The following is an 18887-nucleotide window of genomic DNA, read 5'->3' on the forward strand; positions in this document are numbered from 1 at the left end:
CCATAAATATGGAGAACAGTGCCCAGACGTGACAACTTTTTTCGCATCAAGTCATTATCATGGACATATCCAAGTAAATGCCAAGAGAAAAAAGTTCAAACAAACGAAAATGTAGCTAGTGTACTGTCATTCCAGGTTCAATGTTTGACGTGACAGTTAGCCGAAGTTGGTTAACTAGCTAGCAAGTGACATAAACAAGTGACGAACAGTTATTTTGAATAGCAACCACAGAACAATGAGCCAGACATTTCACCGGGTATATAAATGTGAAGCATTTGGTTGGCGTTTCCACTCACTATCATATATGGTGATGAGAGAAAGCCCAGTGACCGGCAGCGGGAGAATATGCCAAACGATGGATTGGGAATGATTGGGAATCCCATGGGGTTGAGCACAATTGGCCCAGTGTCGTTAGGGTTTGGCCGGAGTCGGCTGTCATTGTAAATATGAATTTGTTCTTAATTCTTTCTGGTTAAAAATGTGTACAGTAAACTATGCCATATGTATTGGCGCATATGCAGCTGTCGTTTTTAAACCTCCATTGTAGTCTACATGACACACACACATCGTTCTATCTACATGCTTTTATTTGGGTTTCTATGCAAAATATATCATTCAATGTTTCTTTAAGCCTGCAGCTAGTTACATGAAATAAGACAAAACATGATTAAAAATGTGAATTCACTGACAAGAGAGAGAGCTAGTTAATGAAATACAATACAAAATTGACATGTACAATAGCTGGCTAGTCAAACTACCATTGTCTAGCTTTCAATACATTGGCTAAATAAAGTTACCGCTTCATACGATCCAAGGCAATTCATATTGCATGATGAATATTTCAAGTGCACTCGAAAACAGAAACAGTGGTAAGAAGAAGTATGTGAACCCCTTTGGAATTACCTGGATTTCTGCATAAATTGGTCATAAAATTGGATCTGATCTTCATCAATAACAATCATATATTATGCAAAAAGCGATGCATCATGTTGCCTTCTCCTCCCTCCCCGCGTTCGTGCTTTTGCCCGGTTCAATTCCGGACAGCATAAAATAAATCCCTCAATGTCAAAATTCTGACCAATGAGTGAGACGCCTGTGTGTTGTGGGCAGCGCATGCTTGCTTGCTTCCGTGAACATGCCCATAGAACTTGGGAAAAGGAAACTTTAGCGGAGCAGCACACATGAATCATAACTAACTAGCTAAATAAATCTATAGAATAGCGACATAAAATACAAGGTATGTTTTTTACTGCCACAGCGAATCGACGTGGCTTTTCAAGACCGCATACAATAATTTAAAATGTGGAAATGTTTGCCTTAACGCGCCAACTACTACTAGTAGCTAGCTGACTTTGCTAGCTAATAATGATTCAATGCACCACTAGCTAGCCACTTACTGTAAGCAGGCGTCGAGTGTCACACGTTTATTAACAGTTTTAGCTAGCTATAAATTTAACAAACGTATTTTTGCACCCATGGAATGTCATTCATTGAGCAGTGCCCTATAGCTACATATATTGTTTAGCTAGCAGCAGTTGCTACCATAGAAATCCTCATTGTTTTGTTGGTGGCCCAGCCACCTACAGTAGTATGCACATCTTGCTTTAATAGGGCCATGAGTTTTTCCAGGCCAGGATAAACCCAGAGCCCTGACCCTTGCTTTATCTCATAGCATGTGGCTTCATTTTATCTAAACCAGCACCATGGGTTTTATGCTGTCTAAATCTATGGACCAGAACTTCAAGAAGCAGCAGGAGTTCATGCTGCACAACGCACGGCTCCAGGTGAGATGCTTATACATAGCCTACCAAAGATTCCAATGAATTTCCCCATGTGAGAGGGTGGGATAATACACTTGTACAGATTATACAAAGGAGTCTGAATCATCTCTACTGACATGCCGGTCATACGTACCAGTAAAAATTGTAACATTACAATTATGGTCATTATTCAGAGAATATTTACATGATCTAAGATGTTAAGTCATCCTATGTATGTTTTCTACTTCTGGGAGGCAGTGCCACCGCACATAGCAGTAAATACAGCCAAAAAAATAGCCTATGATCCTACACGTGTTGTAATTAAGAATTTGTTCTTAACAGACTTTCATAGGTAAATAAAGGTAATTTTAAAAATGTACTTGTCAATTAGACCAGTGGTTCCCAAAATGGGGGCTTGGGTGTCTCCCCCTACCCCTCCGTCCTGAAGTTTGAGAACCCCTGAATTAGACTACCTCACCATATCTCACCAGTTGGAAGCCAAGGAGATGATTTTAGTTACCGTTATGTAGGCCGATGAATTGAGAAACATTTGATATGCATGGGGCCAATAAGAAGTGTGGTTCCAGGGCTTTTCAAAATAAGGTAATTATATAAAATGTCTGATTTACATTCCCATGGCCTCAACATTAGACTTACCTGAAATGGGGATATAACAGTTTATAATCAATTTAATATTTGATGTGTTATTAAGTTAATTGATTTGACGTCATAGGCTACTCAACCACTTTTACCACTGATTGCCCCCTATTGCAGTGGTTCTCACACCTCTCCTTGGGGCCCCCAGAAGATTCACAATTTTGTTGAAGCCCTGAACTAGCTCACCTGATTCACTTACACACTATCCAAACGCGTCGCGAGCGCTGCAAAATACATTTACACATGTTATTCAATAATTGCACCCACACTGCTCGCGTCTGCATTGCCAAGCAACTAGAAGTCCATCGCGATGCATGTCCTGCCTTTCCCATCTCCTCATTGGCTTTTAGAAGCATATACCCACGTGCCATCTCCTCATTGGTTATACCCACGTGGGTGATTGAAAGATGAACTGAGGTCAGTCGGTTGTGGTAATACACCTTGTTAGGAAAGTTGGATGCCAATGGCCATAAAGTCCAAAGAAGAAAAAGCCTAGGATGGAGAGAGAACTTGAAATTACTCGGATGACAGTTTTGTGTGTGGATTAATTGTCAGAGTAGAGGACCTTGTGCATTTCAGGTAAAATAACAACTCAATGTTTAGTTCTCAGGACAAATTGGCTAGCAACAGCAAGCTAGCTAAATAGGACAAATTAGCTAGCAACTGCAAGCTAGCTAGCTATATTGCCATACATGTTTAATGCTTTTTGACCTGTCCCCAAATTAATATAATTGGTTCAGAGTTTGTTTTGATATTTCAACTTGCGTGTCGTGATCGCGTTTGGTGTGGGGGGGACAAAATCTATATGCGTCCAGTTTGGGCATGGTGTTAGTCAAGGGCTTGATGTTTAGTTGAATCAGCTGTGCTAGCTTTAAAATTGATCAAATGTATGGAACAGGTGCGGGTCCCCAGGAGAAGTTTGAGAACCACTGCCTTATTGATGTTAGAAAAGTGTAAATGGCTCAAAGTGCTTACACCCCTGGTCTGTTATGTCTTCATGAATGCAAAAGCCATTACAAAGATTCATATATAAACCTATACAATTTGTGGACATTATATATTTCTGTATCTTGGAGGGAAGGTATATACGTTTCAGGTGTGCCTGCCTACCCAGGGGGTAAAACTGGGCAAAACTGGTTGAAATTATGTCATTACAACGGTTGTAATGGCATCTTCTCAACCAGTTTTGCCAGGTTTCTGGTTGTAAAGATGTATTTTAAATGAGTTTTGCCCACTGAGTAGCACACATTTTATTTGTGCTCAGTAGTTTCCCCTAGATTCTAGAATATCACAGCAACCGCAGTCTCTAAGATGAATTGAGGTGCTTCCATCCTCTCGGGGCTAGTTTAAGCAGGTTGTAAAACAACGATTTTATTGCAATCGTTAGAGGTGGCTTTTTGCAACAAGTTAAAAAGCTTTTTCCCTCCATTTTGTGGAAGAATACATTTTGCATTTTTGCCTGTGAGGCCATCAGCACCTGTGATCATTGTTTGTAGCAGAACAATGTCATTTTCAGACAAGTGCCCATAGGTGGTGACAAACTTATTAACGCCAGATATCATCGTTGTAAAAATACATACTGTAAAACACGCCATTGTGTTATCATGTGCCTAATGCAACTTTTTTTTTTTTTTTTACATTCTTAAAGGTAATGTGAGGACACAATCACCTAGAAATAGAACATTACTGTACTGTAGCCATCTCCTTGTCGATGTAAATTACTGACACTTGGTAATGAATGGAATCAACCTGGCAATTTTAAAAGGATAGCTGGTGTATCTAGCATATGTCTTCTCCCTCTCTCCTGCATTAAGATGTCAAACCTACGTCACTGCTCATTGTAGTGGAATCTCAAAAACGTTTTATGTTATTGTCCATGATTTAATTATTAAATGGTCAGTTTTTATGGTGTTGTGCATGATTGAAGGCTATGACATTTTTATTCATCATTATCAAAATATGGGAAAAATAGCCCTCAAATTATAGGGGTGTGTGTGTGGCCTGATGTTATGAGGAAGGTGGAACAGCATTGAATCTAGATGATTATTGCTCATAATTTAGTATTTGAAGACAGTCATTCACACCCCCCACTGTCTGGTCTTTCACAAAGCTCAAATTGTTTCCCTGCGTATGACGATACGTGAGATAATAAAACCTTATCACCATCAAAAAGTTCTCTCCTAACTAGGCTCAACACACTAAAAATAAAAGTTGCTTTAGAAACTTGTCTTGATTATTTGAGATGGTCTCTATTGTTTGGTTTAATGCTCAGTCAAGAACATCCCTCCACATGGCCTTTAGGAAATGTCAGTGAACTTCCTCCACAGATTAATAACCACTTTGTCACCTCCATACTCCTCCTCCCTCGACTTCCCCACGCCTCCTGACTCCCCCTGCTTCCCGATCCCTAACCCCCTATCTGACTATTCAGAACAGATTATATTTGAGCATGACTTTGCGTTAAAGCTTGAGTTGGTAAAGGTTCTTCATAGGCCTATGTCTTGGCTGCAGGGATTTGGTATAGCCCCATGCAATCAAAGTCCTACAAAACATTGGCCTAATGCCTTACTCAGACATCAATGTGGTATACACGAGAAGAAATCTTTCCTATCTGCCCGAATGCACTGGTGACCCCCTTTTGCGCTCTGAGGTATATAAACTGTTAAATGGGCCCACTACCTTACGTGGACCTAATAAAAATACATTACACACTGCCGGAAATAAGCCTTTAAAATACACTATACTTTATCTTAACTGTACATCTTTCCTCTGTGGTGTTTCCATTTTTTTAGTGGGGAGGGTGGGTTCTGCTTCCTTAGCCATCTCCAGTTTGATGACGCAACGTTGTTGGTGGAAAAACATGCTGAAATCGATGTCTGGTGGCCATACAATCTAAAGTGTCAAGCCCATTTAAATTACTGCAGATGACAATTCCCCACCTGCCTGATGGTTAACCCTGGTGTCCTGGAAAAATGTCCTACCTGGCCCCATTCCATCATGGCCACCTAGTCATCCCCCTCATTTCTAATTGCCGTTTCACTCACCTCTCCACCAGATAGGTGATGTGTAGTGAGCGATCTGGCACAAAAATGGTTGCCGGGCAGCACATTGGTGGTGAATTAGGTGAGTTTCAACCTATGTGAAGCGCTAGGAGTACCTCAGTTGGTAGAAAAGCGCTATATAAATCCAATCAACTATTTATTATTAGGATGCCATTTGGGACACCTTCACTGGATTACTTTCTACTCTGTGACCCGGCCCAGTGAGAGGCCTCCTGACTGGATGGAGGAGGTGATCTATTCGGGCTGGAACTACCAACGAGCTCCACCCTTCTCACGTCACAACACCTCCATCTCCCTCCATGCGCTATTCAGCAGCACTCTGTTAATGGCGTTAATGACACTCGGGCAATCAGGCAGACATGATACTTCCAGCTTCTTGAGGACACAATGGCTTTCATGATTGATTGGTCATGTAACTTCTTCACAATGGGTTGTGTGACTCTAAAATCAATTGAGTAATGACTAATGAGTCTCAAATTGAGCCAATCAGTCTCACTCTACCTCTCGTCATTCAGATCACCACATGAGAAAGAGTGGACGAAACGTCTGTTTGCAGAAATGTAAAGCTTTATTTGAAATTCCATTTGAAATCTTGGAATCTAACAATTGTCTGGACTAGATTAAGCCTAGTCCTACACTAAAAATAACTTTCAATGGCGATCACCGTTGAGCTTGTTTTTTTAACCATTCCTAAATGTTCAGACAATGTCAGTGATATTTTTTGTTGTCATTATATGTCCTTTACCATGTTGTCTAGTGCTCTGTCAATTCTGACCCACTTACCGTTCCAATATTTGATGTTGCCACAAATGACCCAAAAAATATAAATTGTCATAAATCATCATCGCATGACATACTATAATTGATGTCCTTTTTACAGTGGGGTCCGAAATTGACACCCTTGATAGAAATGAGCAAAACTGTATAACATAAAAATTCTAATACAGAGCTTTATTGTATGCTCAAATGTTTTACAATTCTATTTTATGCTCATACAATTGGTCAGAGAAAGAGATTTTGTTAAAGTAATATGTAATGTATAACCCCTTTTTCAATGCATTTCAATGCCTCACCACGCGAGGATAACGGCACAGCCTTTTTCTAAAATGTTTTATGACATGGGAGTCATTCCACCTCAAAAAGCACAAGAGGATTTTGACACCCACCATCTGGTTGTTCTGAAATTGTTTCTGTAGTTAGAAACAGATAAGATTAGCATTCCTGAAACATTATTTTGTTGAAATATAATTTGATCTTTGAGAAAATAAGCTAATAGACTCCACCCAAATTGGCCATTTGTAATTTATAGGATTCATATAATCTTCAATAAATATAGTACCTAACATCCGATTTGGACCTTAATTTTTCCTAACAATGAGTAAGACATGAGGAATCCAATAACATTTTAAAAAGCCACCCACTGATCCCCCCACACCCCACCCCAACAACCAGTATACAGTATCAGTTCTCTGTCTGACAAGTAGTATGGAGCTGCTGCTTGGAGTATTGCTTCAACCTTTTGTAATGTACTCCCAGTGAATCTGGTGAATCTTTTTCCACTGTTCAGAGAAATTAGCTATTGAACTTGAGTTCATTATTTACCATACATTTGTGTGAAAGTACCAAGTTTTGCCCTCTAGATGCCGCTGTTCCTGATATTTCTTTCCATTTTGCTGGTCTCTTGTGTTTTAAATAGATCACAGCATTTTATTTAACCAATAGCTTTTGTTAATGGTGAAAATAAATTGTGCTGTCAACCTCACAATTCAAGTTAGTCCTCGATGATAGCAATTCAGTTTTCAGTTTAATTTGCCTCCAGGAAACAGACCCCCTGTGTGTGTGTGGTTTATTCCCTTTAAAAAAATCTATGGATTCCCTCCCAAGTGGCGCAGCGGTCTAATGCATTGCATCACAGTGTTGCAGCATCACTACAGCCTGGGGTTAGGGGAGGGTTTGGCCGGGGGGGCTTTACTTGGCTCATCGTGCTCTAGCGACTCCTTGTGACATGCCGGTGCACCTGCAGGCTGACTTCCGGTCGTCAGTTGAGCGGTGTTTCCTCCGACACATTGGTGCGGCTGGCTTCTGGGTTAAGCGAGAGGGTTTTAAGAAGCACGGCTTGGAGGAAGCATAACTCGACCTTCGCCTCTCCCAAGCCCATTGGGGAGTTGCAGCAATGAGACAAGATTGTAATCATGAAAAGGGGGGTATAAAATAAAACATGACCAGATTCACAGGATATACATTACCAAGGATGAAGGAGCAAAACCAGATTTATACTCCTTGTCAAACAGAGAACTGAGACTGTGTACTGGTTGTTGGGGTGTGGGGGGTCTGTGGATGGCTTTTGACCATTTTATTGGATACTCATTGTTAGTAAGAATGATGGTCCAAATCGGATGTTAAGTACTCTATTTATTAAAGATCATATGAATTAAAATGGCCAATTTCGGTGTAATCAATTAGCTTAATTTAGAAATCAAATACAATTTCAATAAAATAATGTTTCAGGAATGCTAATCTTATCTGTTTCTAACTACAGACACTATCTGAGATGGTTGGTGTCATGGCTTGTTGAAATGAGATGGAACAACCCATAGAGAACACATTGGGAGGGATCTTTATTCTTAGCAACCAGACATACTTTGGGTTGTAATTTTTGCTTTCTGCTGCTGGAAAACTTCCTTTTACGTCATAATGCAGACAGTTTTGCCTGCTCAGTTCTGCTGCTTAACAAAAGTTATTTTTACTGAGTGTAATGTCATAATGATGTCATTGCAACCAGTTTTGCCCACTCTTAGCTCTGACAAAGTGTGTTTCTGACCTTCCTGCCCGACCCCAGATGGAGAGACAGATCCTGATGCAGAATCAGATGAGAGAGAGACAGATGGCCATGCAGATAGCCTGGTCCAGGGAGTTCCTCAAATACTACGGCACCTTCTTCAGCCTGGCCGCACTAGGCCTCACCATCGGGTGGGTTCTCCGTAGTGTTAACTAGGCCAGCAGGCCTACAACATGTTTGTTCACATTAAGTCTGATCTTCAATAGTTATAGATAGGACATGGATGAGGCCATTTCGATTCATAAATATTTGTATTAAGCCGGCACTTTATTTTAACTGTACTGTACGTCAGTGTCGCACTATTGGCATAAGCATGACATGACGAATGATATCTTGACTTATTACTTTTATGTCATTATGACGCTGTTATGATGTGCAGTTCAAATGAAGTGTTAACAGATGGTTTGATTCTCAGAAACGTACAACGGCGCACTGCTGCTGCCACAGCTTGCAGACCCGAGTTGCTGCATTTCCTACATGTTAGGTGTGAGAGGCTCACTGATCTAAAGGGTCAGGGGGTAACTGAAGTGAAGAGTGAAGTGCAGTGGCCTTTAAAGCAACAACACTGTTTTATTTACAGCAGTGTCAAGGCTGTGTTGTATGCAGTTCATGACCTGTTATTCACATGCAGGTTGATGTAGATTGCAGATATGTTCTTTGTCAAAACACGCGAGTCATATACAATGCCGCCCATCATGTTGTGTAAAGCAATATAATATGTTTTCGAGCATATCAATGATTGTTCTAAGTATTTGTTGATCGGTCTTTGGCCATCATCAACATAAAAGGCATTGCATCGTCAATCCGACTTCTGCAGTGGCCGTACAGCATTTATCGCTTCACAGAGCAGAGCTGTTGTCAAGGAAGTGAGTTTGTGTGTATGCAGGCTTTAAGCCTTGGCCAGTGTTGATAATGTCAGCTAAACTGTGCCCCATCGCTGCAAAAATGAACATCTAGTGGTTTGAGAAAATGGTGGCAATAGATGGGGAAGCCATACTTCTAGCCCCTAGGCAACTTTGCAGTATTTGTTTTTTTAATGTATTATTTCTTACATTATTAGCCCAGAATTGTTTTTGTGTTATTACATACAGCCTGGAAGAACTTTTGGATATCAGTGTGGCGGTAACTCACCAGCATCCCGAATCAGATCCTTTGTTCGTATCCCCCAGGGCAATTTAACTGATTCCAGAGGCTGACCCAAAACACAGGTGGCGGAGAAGAGGTATTAGGAGTGGACTTCCAGTCCGACTCAGGAGGTGCACACATCATCCACCTCTTACGAGTATATTACGCTCTAATTGTCTCTGGATAATAAAGTTGACGAGCTCAGGGCGAGGATTTCCTTCTAGAGAGACATCAGGGATTGTAACATACTCTGTTTCACAGAAACATGGCTCTCTGGATGTACTGTCTGAGTCAGTACAGCCAGTTGGGTTCTCAGTTAATCGTGCAGACCGGAATAAATATCTCTCTGGAAAGAAGAAGGGCGGGGGTGTATGTTTCATGATTAACTACTCATAGTGTTATTGTGATAACATACCGTAAGTCATGTCCTTTTGTTCACCCAACCTACTGTAGAATACCTCAATCAAATGCTGACCGTATCACCTCCCAAGAGGCTTGGTTATACAGCCGTGTATATTCCCCCTCAAGCTGATACAACGATGACCTTGCTACCGAAGTTCTATCAACACATTGACTGTAGTACTCGCGCTGCTAAAACATTGGACCACTGCTACTCCATCTTCCGGGATGCCTACAAGGCGCTCCCCCCAGCAAATCTGATAACAACTCCATTTTGCTCCTCCCTTCCTTATCGGCATAAACTCAAACCGGAAGTACCTGTGCTAAGGACTGTTCAACACTGGTCTGACCAATCGGAAACCATGCTTGATGATTGTTTTGATCACGCGGACTGAGAAATGTTCCGGGTAGCCTCCGAGAATAACATTGACGAACACACTGATACGGTGACTGATATCATCAGGAAGTGTATAGGAGATGTTGTACCCACTGTGACTATTAAAACCTAACCGAATCAATAAATTGTGGAAAGATGGCAGCATTCGAGCAAAACAAAGCGTGAACCACCGCATTTAACCATGGCAAGGTGACTGGGAATATGGCCGAATACAAACAGTAGTTATTCCCCTCCGTAAGGCAATCAAAACAGGCAAAATATCAGTGTAAAGTCAGTGGAGTCGCAATTCAACAGCTCAGACACGAGATGTATGTGGCAGGGTCTACAGACAATCATAGACTACGAAGGGAAAACCAGCCACACCGCGGACACTGACGTTTTGCTTCCAGACAAGCTAAACAACTTCGCCCGCTTTGAGGATACCAGAATGCCACCGACACGGCCCGCTGCCAAGGACTGTGGGCTCTCTTTCTCCGTGGCCGACGTGAGTGAGACATTTAAGTTTGTTAACCCTCGCAAGGCTGCCGGCCCAGACGGCATCCCTAGCCGCTTCCTCAGAGCATGCGCAGACCAGCTGGCTGGAGTGTTTACGGACATAATCTCTCCCTATCCTTGTCTGCTGTCCCCAAATGCTTCAAGATGGCCACCATTGTTCCTGTATCCAAGAAAGCAGGTAACTGATTAAAATGACTACTGCCCCGTAGCACTCACTTTTGTCATCATGAAGTGCTGTTTAGGGTATCTATCGTCAGCTATGCTATTGATGACAGTGATAGTGATCAAAATATACAGTTGGAGTCATTAAAAATTGTTTTATAACAACTATAACAATTTCTTGGTAACAAACTATAGTTTTGGCAAGTCTGTTTGGACATCTACTTTATGCATTACACAAGTAATTTTTCCAACAATTGTTTACAGACAGATTATTTCACTTATAATTCACTGTATCACAATTCCAGTGGGTCAGAAGTTTACATACACTAAGTTGACTGTGCCTTTTAAACAGCTTGGAAAGTTGTCATGGCTTTAGAAGCTTCTGATATGCTAAATGACATCATTTGAGTCAATTGGAGGTGTACCTGTAGATGTATTTCAAGGCTTCAAACTCAGTGCCTCTTTGCTTGACATCATGGGAAAATCAAAAGACATCTGCCAAGACCTTGTAGACCTCCACAAGTCTGGTTCGTCTTTGGGAGCAATTTCCAAGCGCCTGAAGGTACCACGTTCATTTGTACGAACAATAGTACGCAAGTATAAACTCCATGGGACCACTCAGCCATCATACCGCTCAGGAAGGAGACATGTTCTTTCTCCAAGAGATGAACGTACTTTGGTGCGAAAAGTGCAAATCAATCCCAGAACAACAGCGAAGTACCTTGTGAAGATAATGGAGGAAACAGGTACAAAAGTATCTACAGTGGGGCAAAAATGTATTTTGTCAGCCACCAATTGTGCAAGTTCTCCCACTTAAAAAGAGGAGGCCTGTAATTTCTCATCTTAGGTACACTTCAACTATGACAGACAAAATCAGGGGGAAAAATCCAGAAAATCACATTGTAGGATTTTTAATTGAATTTATTTGCAAATTATGGTGGAAAATAAGTATTTGGTCACCTACAAACAAGCAAGATTTCTGTCTCTCACAGACCTGTAACTTCTTCTTTAAGAGGCTCCTTTGTCCTCCACTCGTTACCTGTATTAATGGCACCTGTTTGAATTTGTTATCAGTATAAAAGACACCTGTCCACAACCTCAGTCACACTCCAAACTCCACAGTGGCCAAGACCAAAGATCTGTCAAAGGACACCAGAAACAAAATTGTAGACCTGCAAGTGGGAGAACTTGCACAATTGGTGGCTGATGAAATACGTTTTTTGCCCCACTGTGTATCCACAGTAAAATGAGTCCTATATCGGCAAGGAAGAAGCCACGGCTCCAAAACCGCTATGAAAAAGCCAGACTACGGTTTGCAACTGCACATGGGGACAAAGATAGTACTTTTTGAAGAAATATCCTCTGGTCTGATGAAACAAAAATTGAACTGTTTGGCCACAATGACCATCGTTATCTTTGGAGGGAAAAGGGGAGGCTTACAAGCCGAAGAACACCATCCCAACCGTGAAGCTTGGGGGTGGCAGCATCATGTTGTGGGGGTGCTTTGCTGCAGGAGGGACTGGTGCAGTAAACAAAATAGATAGCATCATGAGGAAGAAAATTACATGGATATATTGAAGCAACATCTCAAGACATCAGTCAGGAAGTTAAAGTTTGGTCGCAAATGGGTCTTCCAAATAGACAATGACCACAAGCATACTTCAAAAGTTGTGGCAAAATGGTTACGGGCAACAAAGTCAAAGTATTGGAGTGGCCATCACGAAGCCCTGACCTCAATCCTATAGACAATTTGTGGGCAGAACTGAACAAGCGTGTGCGAGCAAGGAGGCCTACAAACGTGACTCAGTTACACCAGCTCTGTCAGGAGGAATGGGCCAAAATTCACCCAACTTATTGTGGGAAGCTTGTGGAAAGCTACCAGAAACATTTGACCCAAGTTAAACAATTTAAAGGCAATTTTACCAAATACTAATTGAGTGTATGTAAACTTCTGACCCACTGGGAATGTGAATTAAGAAATAAAAGCTGAAATAAATCACTCTACTATTAGTCTGACATTTCACATTCTTAAAATAAAGTGGTGATCCTAACTGACCTAAGACAGGGAATTTTTACTAGGATTAAATGTCAGGAATTGTGGAGTTCAAATGTACTTGGCTAAGGTGTATGTAAACTTCCGACTTCAACTCTACAAGCCCTTAACCTACAATATACAGATCAAACAATTCAAGGCCAATTTAACCAGCATGGCTACCACCGCATTCTGCAGCGATACGTCATCCCAAGTGGTTTGCGCTTGGTGGGACTATCATTTGTTTTTCAACAGGACAATGAACCAACACACCTCCAGACTGTGTAAGGGCTATTTGACCAAGAAGGAGAGTGATGGAGTGCTGCAGCAGATGACCTGGCCTCCACAATCCCCTGACCTCAATTAAATTGAGATGGTTTGGGATAAGTCAGACCGCAGAGTGAAGGAAAAGTAGCTAACAAGTGCTCAGCATATTTGGGAACTCGTTCAAGACTGTTGGAAATGCATTCCAGGTGAAGCTGGTTGAGAGTGCCAAGAGTGTGCAAGAAGTTCATCAAGGCAAAGGGTGGCTATTTGAAGATTCTTACCCTCCCTAAATGCTTGAAAAAAAAGTGACCCTCCCCTGTACCCAAAATAATAATAAAAACATAACGTGGATGGCAAAAGCATGCCTACTGTTTACCCTCACTCCTAGGACAGATCAGAGCCACTGATCATCCCTAAAGCCAACACCTCATTTGGCCGCCTTTCCTACCAGTTCTCTGCTGCCTGTGACTGGAACGAATTGCAAAAATCGCTGAAGTTGGAGACTTTTATATCCCTCACCAATTTAAAACATCTACTATCTGAGCAGCTGTACATAGTCCATCGGTAAATAGCCCACCACATTTACCTACCTCATCCCCATACTGTTTTTGTTTATTTACTTTTCTGCTCTTTTGCACACCAGTATCTCTACCTGCACATGACCATCTGATCATTTATCACTCCAGTGTTAATCTGCAAAATTGTAATTATTCGCCTACCTCCTCATGCCTTTTGCACACAATGTATATACTCTTTTTTTTCTACTGTGTCGTTGACTTGTTTATTGGTAACTCCATGTGTAACTCTGTGTTGTTGTCTGTTCACACTGCTATGCTTTTTCTTGGCCAGGTCGCAGTTGTAAATGAGAACTTGTTCTCAACTAGCCTACCTGGTTAAATAAAGGTGAAATAAAAAAGATATGCAGTTTAGTAAGCATTACAAGTAGCCAGAAGGTGAAAAGACCTCCATTATAATAAAAAGCACTGCATGAATCGATCTCATTTGCAGTCCAAAGAAAAAAATAAATTTTAAACGCATTTCATGCAATTCTATGTCATTTTACATGACTAGAAGCAAGCAGACTCTTTTTAATACCACAACAGAGCACAAGTGAGCGCATGCTACAACAGAGATTTCTATACAGGCAATTGTTAAAAATTAGGATAGTCTTTTAAGATTGGAACAGTGCTAAAGTTGTCTATCAACTGTAAAGATGTAGTGCAACAGAACCAGTTACAACTGAAGTATCTGATTTATCAATGAATTTGCGAAAAAGCCATTTGTTTTTTTAACATAGCGGCCACATACAAGCGCATATAGGCCTACTGGATTATAACTGTTAACTATCCTTTTTTAAATAATCGATTTTATTCCAAGATATTGTTGTGTTGCGTGTGATAAGGGCATGGGAATATAAGAGCATCTGCTAGGCTACATTAATAAACTAGGCAAGCATAGCTCACCACATGATCCTCAAACCAAAGACTGTCCAAACTTGTGTTTCTAAAAGTGAAGTCAAAAAGGCACTGTATAGCCTAGTAAGCATTTTTCATTTCATTATTATTTAATTCTAAGTAATAATTTTGTAAAATGTATTTTAATACAGTCTAAATGTGAAATGTATAGTGATGCTGTTGTGTTGTCGAAATGCTGAGCGTTCCTTCTAGCCTGTAGTGCAGGGGTGTCAAACTCATTCCACCGAGGGCTGGTTGTCTGCGTTTTTTTTTTTTTTTTCCCCCACTTAATTAAGACTTATACAACCAGGTGAGGGGAGTTCCTTACTAATTAGTGACCTAGTGGAGCGAAAACCCGCAGACACTCCGTGGAATGAGTTTGACACATGCTGTGCTGTAGTGTCACAAATGCTTCACAATTTCTTAAATGGCAGGCAATAGCCTCGAAATAATAATATAGCCTATATAATTAGGCTACCTGGCTTGCTCCTGACTGATTTAGAGTTTAGTATGTTGTTTAATAGCCTGTTGAAATGTTGGACATCAATTGAGTGACAAAATCACACATTACTTCCAAAGCAAAGTGCAATTTTTGTCTTCTCGGCTATAGAAGGTTGCTGTGCAGCCTCTGAATGTCAAACCAAAGATGTCCCATATACATCGGAGTCACGTCTGGCATTTTGCAGCTTGCTTCTAGCATAAAGCATTGCGGACTAAAGTGTTAGAGATCACTTTATATAATCAGGTCCATAAATGTTTTTTCTACATCTTAAGCTAACAAGGGTAAGGCCTATGCTTTTAGCCATTTTCTTGAACAAAAGCCACAATACCCTCACAATTCGAGCCCTGGTTTTAACTTAAACACACCAAGCCCTTCACTGACACTGAGATATTTAAGGAGTGCATGGTGGCTGAAGGAATTTGCTGACAAAATCTATGGATAGTGGACTATAATTTTGTCTGTCAAACAGGTAGGCCAACCTCTTATTTCATGAGTAGAAAGAAATAGGCTCCAGCACAAAGACCTATTGTTGTTAGTAGCCTAAAGTCGAATTAAAATTACAACTGTTTAAACTAAGGCCTGCCTATAATTAGCCTACTTTCAGCACACATGCGCTGTCCAGCTTCGCGGCTACCGCTCCATAGTAATGTAAGATACTCAACTATTGCTTATTGCGAGGTCAGTAACTGATAAATAGCGTCATTATGGGCAATGAAACATTTGTTTTTATTCAAATCAATTATAGCAGTAGCAAGCTTACCTCCGGTCCTCCTCATTCTCGGCCTCTTAAACTGAACAGGACATCAGTAGGCCTAGTCCGCAGGCACAGGTATTGCATTTCTGGGACACATACAAAATTATTTTCGGGGGACACGTTTGACTCGCCTGCTGAAGTGCCACCGTACACAGCACAGCCATTGGGTAGGCAGCACAAAAGGGTTTACATCAGCAAGAGCAGGGCTTATAATTGGGTTAGCCTATTCATTGCAGTGTGTAATGCAATGAAGCCTAGTTTTATATACACCATCCCAGCAGCACAAAAACTTGAAGGAAGTACATTATCTTAGAAATATAACTTTGCCATGTGCTTCTCCAAACATGCTCTTCGTATAGCCTAGGCCTATTGTACAGGCTATAGATCATTTGATTGAGATCACACTAGGCGCACTTGATATTGCATGCCCAGTAGAGAATTAGGGATGAGGGGCAGCATCGGGCACACATCGAGATAAAATAAGCAACTAATTCTCAAACACTGAGCAATATGACATTTAATCTATTACAAATTAAATGACCCTCCTCTGGACTAAACAAATTATCCTAAACCCTCCCCCATTTTCCTCCGGGTAACAATTGGGTAAATTTCGACAACTCCCTAACTGCCATTGGTAATAAGAACAGTGACTGTGTGTTTGTTCACAGAAACATGTATGGAGCCAGCACATGGAGACTTGCAAGATGTGATGAAGTCCAGACTGACTTGATACTGATGTCTCTGAATGGAGAGAGACCTGGCACTCGGCATAAACATTTTACTAGACACAACTTTTACTTGTATCGTCGTCTTTTATTATTGAATTGAATGGTATCAGTCAAAATGGGGAGGGAGAAACCCTGTGTATTCTGCACCAGGATCATGGAACTCCTGTCGTATATGGGACACCACCCAGGAAGGTATGACCACTGACATGTTGGCCAAGGTGGCCCCATTACCAACAGACAAAGTGACGATAAGCACAGTATCTGTATCGGCTGGGAATGACAAAGGTGCACATTGTTATATTAGCATGACGCTGCTTCTATGGTATGATGTAAAGGGTTGCTTATTCTACATGAACCTGTTACATTTGAAAGTTATCAGAAAAACACAGTTTGGAATATCTAGATAAGTTCGGCAATTGCATTCTTCTCGTATTACTCCGTAGGCTACTGACCTATTCAAAGTTTTCTCCGGCATCTCACCATACATCTAGCCTGTAGTTATTGAATTCAACCCGCAGGAGGTATATTTGTTTTGATTGAGTGGGGGGGGAAACAGCTGCGGGCAAGGTTCTGACAGATGGGTGTCTTGGTGGTGGAAAGGACACACCCACATCAAACCACACCCCTAAGCCAACTCACGTTTGGCTTCTGTCATGGCCTGCCAGCATTTCTTGAGGAGCAAGCCAAAACACGTAGCCCAGCGGGTGCAGTTCCCTTTTAATTGTTAATTTATCTCTGTGACAGTCTATCTCCCACTCTTGCAGTACCATTAAGAAGAAGAAGCCTGTTCTCTTTGCCCCTGTCGTGCCTCTCAGTTTTGTCCTGGCCTATCAGATGGACATGGCGTATGGAACGCTAATCTACCGAATGAGGGGTAAGTACTTCTCCCTCTAGCATGTGCACAGACAGCTGACCCAAAACATATTTTGAAAACTCATATTTTATTTTCATTGTCCTTTCACCGTGGATGCGTAACCAGGTCAATGCAGTAGAGCTCAGCTCGGTAATGTGAAAGGGGTATTTTAGCTCACAATCACATCTGTTAGTGATTTCACCGAGACAGGGTTGTCAATCACCTAATTTCAGGATCAAAAACCACCTTAAGAAGAAAAGGACAGATCTTGCTTTGATTTGTACGACTTCTCTCTGTCAAACTTCAAACATTCTGGTACATTGGTTATTGGGTTCCGTGCTCATTAGGTATGGAGAAAGCCAGGATACCCTTGGCTGCTTCTAAAGTCACTTCCGAAAGCTTCACTGTTTAACAAAAATACTTGGGTTTGATTATCTTTCAGCCAACCAGAAACCTTTCATAGCATATCCACCCTCAGATAAATTGAAAGATGCATTAAACGTGGGTAAACCAAATTCTTGCTGTATAGGGTAGATGTGATTTCAACAATACCCACAGCAGACCACCACAGTTTGATATCAGTATCTTGGATGAAAGCAATAACCTAATTTCTGTGATCTGAAAAGAAAATGAACAATAAAGTATTATTTGCTTGCTTGATGTCACTTCCTGCCTGTGTGGGTCCCCAGGAGAGGCGGAGAGCATCATGGTTTCAGAACATGACCGATTGGACCTTCCACACGGTGTGCCCAACTTCGAGAGCATTGAGAAGGCAAGAAGAGCCAAGACCACCCTCGGCTCCCTCTTTGAGAAATGACACTGTCATGGTGGGTGTGTTGTCCAGTGTCACACCCCTCTGATCTCCACCCATGGAAGTGAGTGAGTGATGCTCCACGGTCCCCACGATCAACGTTCATCATGTCTTCACATGCTATCGAAATGATCGGAAACTCAGTAAATACAAGTACCTAGTTAGATATTTTAGCGTTTCTGATCATTCCGATAGCACATGAATGCGAAATTATACAGCCAGCCATGCACATAAGGACACTTATTGGGCTGACCTAGGAATGACTGTTGTGATCAAAATCTGAATTATCTACACCAGTGGTGTTCAGATATATAGTTAATGGAAAATGGGTTAGTTTCATTTAAGCCTTAGAATTTGTGGCCACATTAAAATGGACTTCAAATGCCTAAGATTAATGGTAAGCAGTCACTACTCAGCCCTGCACTACTGTCAAAAGTTTGTAAACGTATAAAAAAATGAATTGCCATTGTAAAAGAAGTCGACTGCTGATGATACTACGAATAAAATATTATTGTCTGTACGCAGGACCATGTGGATATTTCTCATGACAAAGTTTACTTTCTGGAATAGAAAAAAAACATCAATTTCCA

At 41.2% G+C, this 18887-nt stretch overlaps 1 protein-coding gene across 2 annotated transcripts; it reads left to right on the forward strand.

Moving 5' to 3' along the window:
* Positions 1–1116: 1116 nt before the first annotated feature.
* plgrkt (plasminogen receptor, C-terminal lysine transmembrane protein) lies at positions 1117–18824 on the forward strand. Of its 2 annotated transcripts, none has more exons than XM_064942066.1 (5): positions 1117–1237; positions 1673–1784; positions 8319–8449; positions 17398–17507; positions 18176–18824. In XM_064942066.1, the coding sequence occupies exons 2-5, from the start codon at positions 1704–1706 to the stop codon at positions 18301–18303; spliced, it is 450 nt and encodes a 149-aa protein (XP_064798138.1). In that variant the 5' UTR covers positions 1117–1237; positions 1673–1703; the 3' UTR covers positions 18304–18824. The 2 variants fall into 2 exon arrangements, with proteins under 2 accessions (XP_064798138.1, XP_064798137.1); XM_064942065.1 differs by having other exon boundaries at positions 1118–1237; positions 1700–1784.
* The last annotated feature ends 63 nt before the right edge of the window (positions 18825–18887 follow it).

Source organism: Oncorhynchus masou, chromosome 28 (assembly GCF_036934945.1).
Source record: "Oncorhynchus masou masou isolate Uvic2021 chromosome 28, UVic_Omas_1.1, whole genome shotgun sequence".
Classification (NCBI taxonomy): domain Eukaryota; kingdom Metazoa; phylum Chordata; class Actinopteri; order Salmoniformes; family Salmonidae; genus Oncorhynchus; species Oncorhynchus masou.

Excerpts from the sequence above, each read along its gene's own strand:
- plgrkt (XM_064942066.1), top strand. The coding sequence starts at position 1,704 with ATGGGTTTTATGCTGTCTAAATCTATGGACCAGAACTTCAAGAAGCAG. Across the intron at positions 8,450-17,397 it reads GCACTAGGCCTCACCATCGG|TACCATTAAGAAGAAGAAGC; the intron begins GTGGGTTCTCCG and ends CCACTCTTGCAG. Across the intron at positions 17,508-18,175 it reads GCTAATCTACCGAATGAGGG|GAGAGGCGGAGAGCATCATG; the intron begins GTAAGTACTTCT and ends GTGGGTCCCCAG.